The sequence below is a fragment of the Orcinus orca genome, chromosome 10 (assembly GCF_937001465.1).
Source record: "Orcinus orca chromosome 10, mOrcOrc1.1, whole genome shotgun sequence".
NCBI classification, from domain to species: domain Eukaryota; kingdom Metazoa; phylum Chordata; class Mammalia; order Artiodactyla; family Delphinidae; genus Orcinus; species Orcinus orca.
In genome coordinates this window covers 51,790,327-51,803,459 of record NC_064568.1, presented here as the reverse complement: position 1 = coordinate 51,803,459, position 13,133 = coordinate 51,790,327, and the positions used below count along the sequence as shown (strand labels likewise).

The following is a 13,133-nucleotide window of genomic DNA, read 5'->3' as shown; positions in this document are numbered from 1 at the left end:
CAACATATTCCATCTTAGTTTAGGACATTGTCTCTCCCCCAGGTTTACCATTTCTATTCACCCATACCATTGCACTTGCCTGGAATGACCTTTTTAGGCCTAAAACCTATGTTGTTTTCAAGTCCTGTTTCAGTCATAAAGCATTCTTCTACTTATTCATTCATTCGTTCATAAAAATTGAGTGCCAGGCACTGCCTTGGATATTAAAGAAATGGATATGACACACTCCCTGCTTTTGAAGACCTGCTATTCAGTCTGTTAGAGTCAGCCTTATTATAGTGGCACTCCCATTTGGGAAGAGCTATGTAATATATGTAGTAGAAGAATAAGGTCCAGAGTGATTTGGGGCCTTTCTTTGATTGGTTTAAGCTTATAGGCCACAGTGTAGGAAACTTCCTACCTAGATAATAAGGTTGAATTTGTATTAAGTAGATGAGTGTTTAGTGTGGCCCCATGAATCTCTCCGCTCCTCCTCTCCATCCCCATTTCAAGTGCGGTTGTTCTGGCCTTTATCTCTCTCTTTTTTTTAAAAAAAATTGGAGTACAGTTACTTTACAATGTTGTGTTAGTTTCTGCTGTACAGCAAAGTGAATCAGCTATACGTATACATCTGGCCTTTATCTTTTGATGTGGTCTGTTTCACATTGAGCATCCTTCTGAATGGTTTTGTCTCTTCCTATCCAGTCCATTCTCACTGCTGCGTTTTCACTTTATTTCTAAAACACTATTTAGATCATACCATTCCTTGCCTATAAACTTTCTAAGACTGTGCCATTTTTTGTGCATCAGATCCTCACTCCTTAATGTCATTTGTGAGGCTCTTCACAATCTTTTCCCATCTGATACTTCTATATCATCACATCTAGCTCTTCACACCAGAAATGATTCTTAGAAAGTATCATGTTCTTTTGAGTTTCTGAGCGGTAATGCCCTTCTTTCTCTTCTCTATCTGGTGAACATGCTTCTCATTCAAAATCTAGTTTATATGCTGCTTCAACTCTGAGCTCCTGAGCCCAAGACCCTTTTCATGGAGATTGTTCTTCATTAGGTAAGAAAGAGGCCCATGAAAGGATTTAAGGAGGTAAGTGACCTGATCACACTGACTGTGGTAGAGAATGGATTTTTTTTTTTTTTTTTTTTGGCCTCACCTCTCGACCTTTAGATCTTAGTTCCCCGATCAGGGATCAAACCTGTGCCCCCTGCAGTGGAAGCGTGGAGCCTTAACCATTGGACCACCAGGGAAGTCCAAGGATGGATTTAAATGAAACAAGACTGGAAGCTCAGAAACTAGCTGAGACCAGCTAATGTTGTGATATTAATTTATTCATTAAATATTCACCAGTAGCCTGCTCTGCCAGACACTGCGAAGTCTCTGTCCATGAGGAGCTTGTAATGTAGTAAGAAAGGCAGATAAACATGTAAACAAAGTAAGAAATAATTCGGATTTCAAGCTGTGATAAATATTGTGAAGAAAAGAAAAAATGAGTAAAAGGATAGAGGATAACTGAGAGCAGGGACCCTACTTTGAGTGGATTGGTTAGAGAAGGAAGGGCTGGCTCTCTTAGAGGTGACATTTGAACAATGTCCTTGCTCCTTGGGAAAGGTTCTGAGTTAAGCCTCAGTTTCTTCATTTGTAAAATGGGGGTCCTAATAATCTTCTAATTTATTCCTAATAGCTTTCTAATTTATTTACCTCCCCAGGTTACAGCTTGTGAGGATCAGCTGAGGTGAGGTGTATGTTTTAGCCCACACCCTCTGGGAAGCAGAACCCGATTAAGGTGTTCACTTTTTGGAAGGTGCAAGCCCAGGTTAGTGAAGGTGAGGGAGAGAAGGAAGGAAGGCAAAGGAAGATGAACTACATTACAGCCCTAGCTACTGTTCCATCGTGACCTGTGAAGACACGTAGCAGGTCATTTGCATATGGGACTTTTCTGTAAGGTTTTCGAGGAGAAATTACACTTCAGAATAGTCCATATGAGAGAGAAAGAAGGGATGATTTATTTGTCCAGCTTTCTCCCATTTCCTGTTTCCAGCTGGTCAAGACTCACCTCCTGGAGAATTAATTTACCTGTGCTTCTAGGTTACGTGGCTTCTTAGTGATTGATCAGCCAGCAGTTCTCACACCCTGATTTGTATTTCAACCAAATCATGAAGGGAGGGGGTTCCCATCCACCCTGATCCCATCCTCCCTTTATGATTCAAAGATAAACATTGAAGGGGCAGTTGAAAGTCCTAAGGTTCATGTCCCTATGTAACAGAAAAGCGGTGTGAAACACCAGCAATATTTTAGGGTGATTTATTTGACTTTACTTTTGATAGTTATTTGAAAGGAGAAAGTGGCTGGAGTTAGGATGCAAAATCCTAGATTTGAATTTATCTGAGAATTTGGACTATGAGGATGGCAGTAGTAGGCTTAATAGGAAAAGGTTGATGACATTATGAATATGGGAAAGACAGGACCAGATGAGTAATATGAAATCGGGAGAAGAGTACTTGAAGATGGCTTTGAAATTTTGAGCCAGGATGACTGTAAAAATGGTAGGAAGGGGCTTCCCTGGTGGCGCAGTGGTTGAGAGTCCGCCTGCCGATGCAGGGGACACGGGTTCGTGCCCCGGTCCGGGAAGATCCCACATGCCGCAGAGCGGCTGGGCCCGTGAGCCATGGCCGCTGAGCCTGCACGTCCGGAGCCTGTGCTCCCCAACGGGAGAGGCCACAACAGTGAACGGCCAGCGTACCGCAAAAAAAAAAAAAAAATGTTTTAAGGTTATAGTTAAAATGGAATATATTAAATTATTTAAGGTAGTTATAATTTTGTTTGAAGGTGTAAGTGAAATCAAACATTCATCACGGCCCTTTAAAATGAAAACTCCAAACAGAGTAAGATGTCGACGTTAAATGTAAAAGTTTGAGGAAAATCTAGTCATTCTGAACTTGTAAATTAATAACTGTTAATATTTGAAAACTAGAGTAAATCTCTTCTCCATGCATAAAAACTACTATTTTTTTAAACTAGTATTTATGAAAATAAAAACAGTCATCAGCACTGGTAGCGTTCTGCTTTGCCTGTCTTTCCCAAAGTGTGCTGATATTCTTGAAGCTTGGTATTCTGTTCTTTGTTTCTGCACTGCTGGACAGGGTGCTCAAGTCTATAGCATTGCTGGTCACGTGTTAGTCCTCTGAGCTGTGGAGAAATCAGCCATTGTATGTAGGGCTTTGCTAAGGCAGGTGTACTTGGTCATGTGATAGAAAACCACACGTGAGGTGTGTGAACATTAGCTGGATGGTGGCTTTAGTAAACCTGAATTCTTTTTCTTTGAAATGGCATCCTCATTTAAACTTTTCCTTCACAAAAGCATCAACACTATTTTGCGAGAGTAGCAGTAGATTTCCTTAGGCCTGCATTTCTTTTTACTTTGGGGAAATTTTTCTTTTCTTGAACATCATTGGAGCTGTATTTTGAAAAGTGTAGCTTGTGTGGAAGATCCTCCGATCAGATTTTTTTTTAATAAATTTATTTGTTTTATTTATTTATTTTTGGCTGTGTTGGGTCTTCCTTGCTGTGCGTTGCTTTCTCTAGTTGCAGCGAGAGGGGGCTACTCTTCATTGTGGTGTGTGGGCTTCTCATTGCAGTGGCTTCTCTTGTTGTGGAGCACAGGCTGTAGGGGCGTGGGCTTCAGTAGTTGTGGCTCACAGGCTCAGTAGTCGTGGCTCACGGGCTCAATAGTCATGGCTCACGGGCTCAGTAGTCGTGACTCACAGGCTCAGTAGTCGTGGCTCACAGGCTCTAGAGCGCAGGCTCAGTAGTTGTGACGCACGGGCCTAGTTGCTCCCCGGCACGTGAGATCTTCCCGGACCGGGGCTCAAAACCATGTTCCCCACATTGGTAGGCGGATTCTTAACCACTGTGCCACCAGGGAAGCCCCTCCGATCAGATTTTTTTCTTTTTTCTTTTCTTTTTTTTTGCTGTACGCGGGCCTCTCACTGTTGTGGCCTCTCCCGTTACGGAGCACAGGCTCCGGACGCGCAGGCTCAGCGGCCATGGCTCACGGGCCTAGAAGCTCCACGGTATGTGGGATCTTCCCGGACCGGGGCACGAACCCGTGTGCCCTATATCGGCAGGAGGACTCTCAACCACTACGCCACCAGGGAAGCCCCTCCAATCAGATTTGAATTGTTAACATTCTGTGTTGGAATGTGTCTGGGCTTTCCGTTAACTGACTTTTTCCAGTTTTGGAAAAGCAGTGTGTTTCTTTTCTACTTAGTTTAAACCTAATTGGTTAGAAATGAAGCCCGTTGGCTTAAAAAGCATCAAAGTCTGTGCGCCGAAGAGCTCTGTTCGCCTAGATGGTCAGCCCTGTTCATTAGGCCAGAGTAGAAGGAAGGTCAGGCTTATGGATGAACGGTCATATACTCTTTCAATTGGCAATAGAGACTATTTTGGGACAAATAAAGACACGTTGTGGAATTACGTGCAGCCTCTTTCTGGTAAGAAGTCAGTAGTTACCAAGAAATTGAATGTTTTAAAGACTGATTGTCAAAATAATACCTGTTCCTTGCAGAAAACTTGAAAAGTGCAGAAAGATAAGGAAAATAGGAATAGGAATCCTATTGGAGTGGGGTTTTTTTCCCCTAGTTTTATCTTGAAGTAAAAGAATGTAGGTAAAATAATAGCTGGTTAACATGTAAAAGTCTGTTTACTGAGCTCAGTTCTCTAAAATGTCTATTTCAGAGACTCTTGTCATCCTTAGAGTCTAGCTTATTAAAGCTGGCTTCTTTCCTTATTTGGAAGATTTTAGGAGACTTTTACAGTTCCTAGAGAATAATGATAGCAGTGGCCACATAAGCCAATCTGCTTCTGGTGGGAAGTAGAAGCTTAAACTCTTCAGTGCCTTGGTGAATTGTTGGGTGTTTCCCTCTGCCTTGTATTTATAATCACAATTTATAAATGACAGTTGGGCCAAAAAGTCCCATTAAAGAATGTCATCTAATTTAGAGAGGCTATATTTTAGAAGAAGCTATGGAGATAACTTGATGGCAAACTAAGAATTTTGGGCATTTGGTTTAAATTTAGTGTACTTCTTTATGAGGGGAGATAAAGTTTTTAAACACTTTAGGTTTCCTAAAAAATTTCAAAGTATTTACGTTCATTGTTAAAATTTTACGGTGAATATACCTAGAGTTGAGGTTCTGTCTCAATCGAAACTCATACCTGGCTTTCTGGGGTCCTGAAATCCTGTGTCCCCATTTTTACACATTTTAAAGAAAATGGTCCTTACTGTTATTGTGCACCTGAAAGTTTTGCAAAGCAGGTGTATTGTGTAAACAGTTGAGTTAACAGTAACTCACTGTTACTGGCTTTCTAAAGAAAAAGCTGTTTGACAGGGTCCTCTTAAACCAGTGAGCTCTCTCACTGGTTTAAACTGTTAAACTATTAGTTTTTGTCCTCCCTGTTACGAATCAATTCTTATTTATTTGTATGCAAAAGTGGAAATGCAATACTAATTTATCTAACTTTAATTATCAGAGGTAATACTTCTAATAAACCCCAATGCCAGGGACTTCGCTGGTGGTCCAGTGGTAAAGAATCCATCCTGCAATGCAAGGGACACAGGTTTGATCCCTGGTCAGGGAACTAAGATCCCACATGCCGTGGGGCAACTAAGCCCATGCGCCATAACTACTGAGCCTGCACACCTCAACTAGAGAGCCCGTGTGCCTCAAACTACAGAGCACTTGTGCTCTGGAGCCCGCGCGCCACAACTACAGAGCTCATGCACCCTAGAGGCCGTGCACCACAACTAGAGAAAAGAAAACCCGCACACCACAACTAGAGAGGAGCTCACATGCTGCAGTGAAAGATCCCACATACCACAATAAATATCTCGCATGCTGCAACTGAGACCCAACACAGGCAAAAATAAAAATAAATAAATAAAATAAATATTTTTAAAAAAACACTGTGAATAAAATTTACCTCTAAAAAAACAAAAACACCCCAAAAAGCCCCAAATACCAGAATACCTTTTTTTGTAGGGCAGATCTAAGTCTTAGATAAGTTCACTTAAGCACAGGTTATATTTTGTTTTTAAGTGTAAGTGGTGATTCTCAAGAGTATTGTAATAGGGGTTTTGCAGTGATCTATGGAGCTGTTCACACTAAATCTAATTTCATTGTTTATTTGTATGTTTAAAGTGCAGAAATAAGTATTTTATAAAAAAACAAACAAAAAACCACAATGGAATCCTTAGTTGTTCTGTCAAAAGGAAAGGGGGAAGGAATCCTTAGTTGTTCTGTCAAAAGGAAAGGGGGAAGGAATCCTTAGTTGTTCTGTCAAAAGGAAAGGGGGAAGGAATCCTTAGTTGTTCTGTCAAAAGGAAAGGGAGAAGGAAGCTAATATCTAGTTAAGAGAGTTAGATGGTCAAGGGGAGACCAGACTGAAGATACGACTGATTCCAAGACGTATGTTTTCATTATACCATGATGTCATCTTGACAGAGAGAAATCGGGGGTCTTTGCTTACTGCTTATATGTGCCACGCCAGGGCTTCCAAAAGTCAGCTCTACTGAGGACTCATTTGTTGAAATGATCCTGGAAAACAGGTTTCTAGGCAGTTATCAAAAAGTGCTCACATCATAAGTGTACATACAGTTTAATGAATTCTCACACACCCAGAAGCACCCCCCACTCTCCACCCCATGCATCTTGCAGTCACTAGACTCCTGGAGGTAACCCCTTATCTGAATTCTAAAACCTTGTATTAGTTTTAGGCAGGCATTTAAAAATAAAACTTAAAAAAAAAAGTAACCCATGTAAATTATAAAAATTTAAACAAGTGTTGTCAAATGCAAGTTTGTGTGCCTGAAGCACAGTGAGGCCAAACAAACCAAAATGTCAGAGTTTGGAGCAGGGAAAGGTTTACTGCAAGGCCAAACAAGGAGATTGGGTGGCTTGTATTTAAAAAACCCAAACTCCCTGATGGTTTTTGGAAAAAAGTTTTTAATAGGCAAAATTTGGGGTGAGGGCTGCAGGGTGTGTGGCTTTCTTCTGATTGGTTGGTAGTGAGGTAACAGGGTGGTGTCCAGGAATCTTGTGCTCAGCCTGAAGTTACTATCCTACACCTGTGTGGGGGCCTTAGTTCCTGCAGAAGAACTCAAGAGATGTGTTATATATATTCCTTGAGGAGGAACCAGTACTCTGCACTACTGTTTCTTGACTGCTCCACCTTTGTTTCTGCATTCCCTCCCTTCTCTAATTACTGTTTGAATCTGCCCTTTGGTACTCAGGAAAGGTCTAGGAGCCTGAAGCTTTTTTCTACAAAGAAGAAAACGGGGTGGGAGGGGTGTTCGGAAGGGTTTTTGTATCCAGGAGGGCCCCACAGACAGGGTCCTGCTCTGTTTCACAATTGAGAGGAATAGGAAGGGAAGTAAAATCTCTCACTCTTCCATCCCACTCCCTGAAGGTAATCACTGAGTTTGATGTATATCCTTCCAAAGTTTATTCTGTACATATTCAGAAGTACATATCTATGTATATATCTTTACAAAACATGAAGTTCAGTTGTATAATACTGTTTGCAGGACTTCCCTGGTGGCGCAGTGGTTAAGAATCCATCTGCCGGGCTTCCCTGGTGGCGCAGTGGTTAAGCGTCCACCTGCCAATGCAGGGGACACGGCTTCGAGCCCTGGTCTAGGAAGATCCTACATGCCACGGAGCAAATAAGCCCGTGCGCCACAACTACTGAGCTGCACTCTAGAGTCCATGAGCCCCAACTACTGAAGCCCTCATGCCTAGAGCCTGTGCTCCACAGCAAGAGAAGCTACTGCAATGAGAAGCCCGCACACCTCAACGAAGAGTAGCCCGCACTCACCACAACTAGAGAAAGCCCCTGCGCAGCAACAAAGACCCAACTCAGCCAAAAATAAATAAGGAAGGAAGGAATCCACCTGCCAATGCAGGGGACACGGGTTCGATCCCTGGTCCGGGAAGATCCCACATGCCACGGAGCAACTAAGCCCGTGCACCACAGCTACTGAGCCCACTAGCCACAACTACTGAGCCCACACTCCTAGAGCCCATGCCCCACAACAAGAGAAGCCACTGCAATGAGAAGCCCGCGCACCGCAATGAAGAGTAGCCCCCGCTTCCCACAACTAGAGAAAGCCTGCCTGCAGCAACGAAGACCCAATGCAGACAAAAATTAATTAATTTTTTAAAAAAAACTGTTTGCAATCTGTTCCTTTAAGATGTTGAAGATATTTTTCCATGTCAACACAAGTAGACTCAACTTCTTTAACAGTTGTTTAGTGTGCCATTGTATTCCTATACCATGCTTCAGTTAGCAATTTGTTTTTAATTGGAATATATAGTTAGCAATTTCTTAACTGAGGGATATTTAAGGATATCTCTAGTTGTGTTATTTCTAGACATTCACTTTTATAAATAGTGCTGCAGTGAGCATCTTTGTGTATTTGTAGAGTGAATACCTAGAAGTGGGATTGTTTGGTCAAGGCTATGTACATAGACAGGTATTGGCAATTCCTTACCAGGAGGTCTTAACCAGTTTACGCTCAGACCCAACAGGTGTTGTCCTTGAGTAGTTTAAGACTTGGTTCAGCTGAGATTTTTATGTTTATTTTTTAAATTAAAAAAATCTAATTTTTAAAAGAGTAAATTGGGTAGAAATTGTGAATATTAGAATGTACATGGACAGTTCTGTTAAGGAAGCTTTTTAAAAAAAATTTTTTTTTGGCTGTGTCAGGTCTTAGTTGTAGCACACAGGATCTTTTCATTGTGGTGCACCGGGCTCTTCGTTGGGCGCATGGGCTTCTCTCTAGTTGTGGCACGCAGGCTTCTCTAGTTGTGGCACACAGGCTCCAGAGCACGTGGGTTCAGTAGTTGCAGCGTACGGGATCTCTAGTTGTGGGGTGCAGGCTTAGTTGCCCTGCGGCATGTGAGATCTTAGTTCCCGAACCAGGGATTGAACCCACGTCCCCTGCATTGGAAGGTGGTTTCTTAACCACTGGACCACCAGGGAAGTCCCAACGAGGCTTTTTAAATGTATTAATCTTGGCTTTTGGATTTCTTTGCCTGGAAATTACCTATGAGTTCTTATCAATGTAGTTTTCTTATTGTTAAATGTTGCTGTGTTCCAACTGGATTATAAACTTTTTGAAGGCATTGTATATGTATTTATAATCTCCTTGTGTCTGCAGGGCCTGGCATATTTTCTTGAATATGTGGGATTTTTGGTATATGGCTGGGGGACAGATCTAATATTTTTAAGAGAACACAATATTCTCAGCCTGAATGACCTGACAGACAGAACTGTAATCCTTACATAAGGATTTCCACAGCAAAAGGAAACATTTCTTAAGTTTTCGAAGGAATGGCTTCTTCCTCACTTATGACACTAATAGCCATTGTGGTTGAGAGAGGTCTAACTTTGGCAACTTCATTAGAAAGAAGACAATTAAGAAGAAAACTAGGGATACATTCACTGCATTACTGTTGTTTCTAAAGAACTATAAAACTTGTGTGTTTGCAGATCAGGGAGCAGAGAAACATGAAGGGACAGGTCAGTCCTCTGGGATTACTGATCAAGAGAAGGAGTTGTCCACCAGTGCTTTCCAGGCTTTCACAGTAAGAAGTGGTTTCTCTTAATCTGTTCCATTTTTAGTAACTGTCAAGCATGAATATTTTCACAGTGAATTTTTTAATTTATAATTTTTGTTCTGTACTAATTCAAGAGTTTAAGTTTATAGAGTAGGTTTAGGTTTAAAATTTTTTTTTTAATTTTAGAGTTTAAATATGGTGAAAGGAATGAGAGTAATTTGAGCCATTCCCAAATTTTTGTGTTTCCATAAACATATTTTAACTGTCAATGTTGTTTTTAAGTCTCTTAAATTTAGATTTGTAGTATGTGAGTCAGTCTTTTCATTTTACTACTCTCTTCAGTTCTCTTCCTTGACTGTACTTTAAAGTGGAACCCCAAAAGTTTATTGTCAGAATTTTAACTTTTCTGACATTAAACGATATGAAAGAAAACATTATTTGATTATCAAGTTACATACATGTAAGTGGAAGAACTTGATACTTGGGTATTCCAAGTATACTAGAAATTAAAATTTGGAGTAATTAATCATATTACTTTTCTTGGCTAGCCTTGGCTATTATACCTTGCTAGCAATATGTACTAATATATATTATATCTGATTATAATATATACTATATATAGGTATATTACATACCCATATATGTGTGTGTGTCTTTTAGATATAATGCACATGTATCACTGTTAGAGTTTCATTCTTTGGAAATAAATATCCACATTTTTTTTTCAGTTTTATTGAGATATAATTGACATATCACAGTTTCTTAATTGGCATGACTCTTACTTCAACTAGTGACTTTAATTAGTATATTTAGGGGAATTATATCTGTCTTTGTAAGAATTTTTAAGTAAAGATCACTGAAATATATTTGGAAATGAATGTATAGTTCTTAAAGTTGGTATGTAATTTTGTTTGTTTTTGTTTTAGGCTGGAAATTATGATGTCTGTCTGCAACATCTTGCCTGCCTACAAGATATAAACAAAGACGATTATAAAATAATTTTGAATACAGCAGTAGCTGAGTTTTTCAAAAGTAACCAGACAACAACAGATAGTTTAAGACAGACACTTAACCAGCTGAAGAATCAGGTGATACATAAATGAATTTCATTATAAAAATATTGTGGTGCTCTCTAGATTGTGAAATAAAGTTAGTTAAGTAAAATTAATTTCACTTCCTATCTGATATTAATAGCATAATTTCTAATATAAAACATTTGTTGGTATTAATTTTATTTGTATAAAATTCTTATTCCAGGAAATGAAAGGTATGTTGTGTGATTTTATTTTGTATTGGTTTTTTTTTTTGGCTGCATTGGGTCTTCGTTGCTGCGCACAGGCTTTCTCTAGTTGCGGCGAGTGGGGGCTACTCTTCGTTGCAGTGCAGGCTTCTTCTCATTGTCGTGGCTTCTCTTGTTGCAGAGCACAGGCTCTAGGCGCTCAGCCTTCAGTAGTTGTGGCACACGGGCTCAGTAGTTGTGGTTTGCGGGCTCTAGAACGCAGGCTCAATAGTTGTGGCGCACGGGCTTAGTTGCTCCGTGGCATGTGGGATCTTCCCAGACCAGGGCTCGAACCCATGTCCCCTGCATTGGCAGGCGGATTCTTAACCACTGCACCACCCGGGAAGTCTTTCTATGGGGTTTTGAACTTGAACAGAATAAGCTAATACACAAAATTTGAATGAGCTTTGGAGTTTTGAGAAAGAATTAAAATAGAAATATGTGAGAAGAGTAGCTGCCGAGATTTTATCTTATTTATAACTGCAAAGATCTGATTATTAATAATAATGTCAAACTGTTTTAGCATTTTGGATTAGGAGATGATTAACTGATCAAATAGAAGATATTCTGATTTATATATGGTTTGGGACTTGCCTTGGTCATTAGGCATAACAGTCACAAGGGTAGACCTTTGATATTCAAGAGGGCTAATAGCAGACCTTTAGTGCTTACTGTGTAACAAGACCTTACGTAACTAAGAACCTCATATAGGACATCTCACTTATTCTTCCCAGTAGTCCTGTGAAGTAGCTACTATATTTTTTCTCATTTTACAGATGGGAAAGCTGAGGTACAGATGGCTTGGATAAATTGTCAAAAGACACAAAGCTTTTAAGTAATAAGAGCTATATGAACCCAGTTCTGTTTGTGTTTTTAGTTACTGCTTCATGCTGTACAAGGTCTTGAGACCTTTTTGAGCCCCCGTCCTGGATTCATGAGTACCACCATACTGTGGAAGCATCACCTAAAATGTGACATGGTTAGAAATAAGAGACCCCTTCAGGCTTTTCATGACTTTATAGGAGTAAAGTAATTATTCAACCCTATTAAAATTCGTCAATGAAAAGGAGAATAATAGCCAACATTTATTAAATGGTTATTACTTGATTCCATATTTCATATTAAGTGTTTTTTATGTCATATCTCATATAATCCTCACATTCAACCCTTGTGGTAGGTATTTGTTATCTCAATTTTTAATTTTTTTTATATTTTATTTATTTATTGGGCTGCACTGGGTCTTAGTTGTGGCATGCAGGATCTTCATTGCAGTATGTGGGATCTTTCCTTGCGGCACACAGGCTTTCTACTTGCAGCACATGGGCTCTCTCGTTGTGGTGCACAGGCTCCAGAGCACGCGGCCTCAGTAGTTGCAGCGTGAAGTCTTAGTTGCCCCTCGGCATGTGGGATCTTAGTTCCCCGACCAGGGATCGAACCCGTTTCCCTTGCGCTGGAAGGCTGATTCTTAACCACTGGACCAGCAGGGAAGTCCCCTATCTCAATTTTAAATTGAGGTTTAGAGGACCTACTAATTTTAATTTTTACAGCTAGGAAGGGAAGAAGCAGGATTTGAACCAGACCCTCTGACTCTTGAGCCTGTTCTCATAACTGCCTCAGTCTTTGTAAATGTGTATGTCATCACGTTACATCATTGCTCTAGTCTTATTAACCATGATTTATCTGGAGCTCCAGAATCAGAGGAAAGATGATGTTTGCTGATGTCTAGTACTTGTGCCCTACAACCCCATAGACAGTTTCTTGCAGGGAACATTAATTTGGGCTTTTGAGTACAAGTTCATCCTGAAAACTTTTTTTAGAATAAGAGGCTCCTGGGGACTTCCCTGGTGGCACAGTGGTTAAGAATCCACCTGCCAGTGTAGGGGACACGGGTTCAATCCCTGGTCCAGGAAGATCCCACATCCCACAGAGCAACTAAGCCCGTGTGCCACAACTACTGAGCCTGCTCTCTAGAGCCCGAGAGCCACAACTTACTAAGCCTGTGTGCCACAACTACTGAAGCCCATGCGCCTAGAGCCCATGCTCCACTATAAGAGAAGCCACCGCAATGAGAAGCCCATGCACCACAACAAAGAGTAGCCCCCACTTGCCACAACTAGAGAAACCCCGCACGCAGCAATGGAGACCCAGTGCGTCCAAAAATAAATAAAATAATTAATTAATTAAAAAAAAAAAGAATAAGAGGCTCCTGCAAACTTCCTGTAATTTAATTTTTGGCTGCATT

At 40.6% G+C, this 13,133-nt stretch overlaps 1 protein-coding gene across 5 annotated transcripts in view; it reads left to right on the top strand.

The window, feature by feature from the left end:
* CNOT10 (CCR4-NOT transcription complex subunit 10) overlaps positions 1–13,133 on the top strand; it is a 63,016-nt gene that overhangs the window by 1,626 nt on the left and 48,257 nt on the right. For 4 of the 5 annotated variants that reach the window (XM_033405475.2, XM_033405474.2, XM_049715901.1 and 1 more), the window contains exons 2-3: positions 9,545–9,639; positions 10,539–10,700. In XM_033405475.2, the coding sequence (XP_033261366.1) occupies positions 9,545–9,639; positions 10,539–10,700 (257 nt within the window). Of the gene's footprint in view, positions 1–4,268; positions 4,486–9,544; positions 9,640–10,538; positions 10,701–13,133 lie in introns of those variants that run through there. The other variant, XM_049715902.1, reaches the window with a different exon arrangement.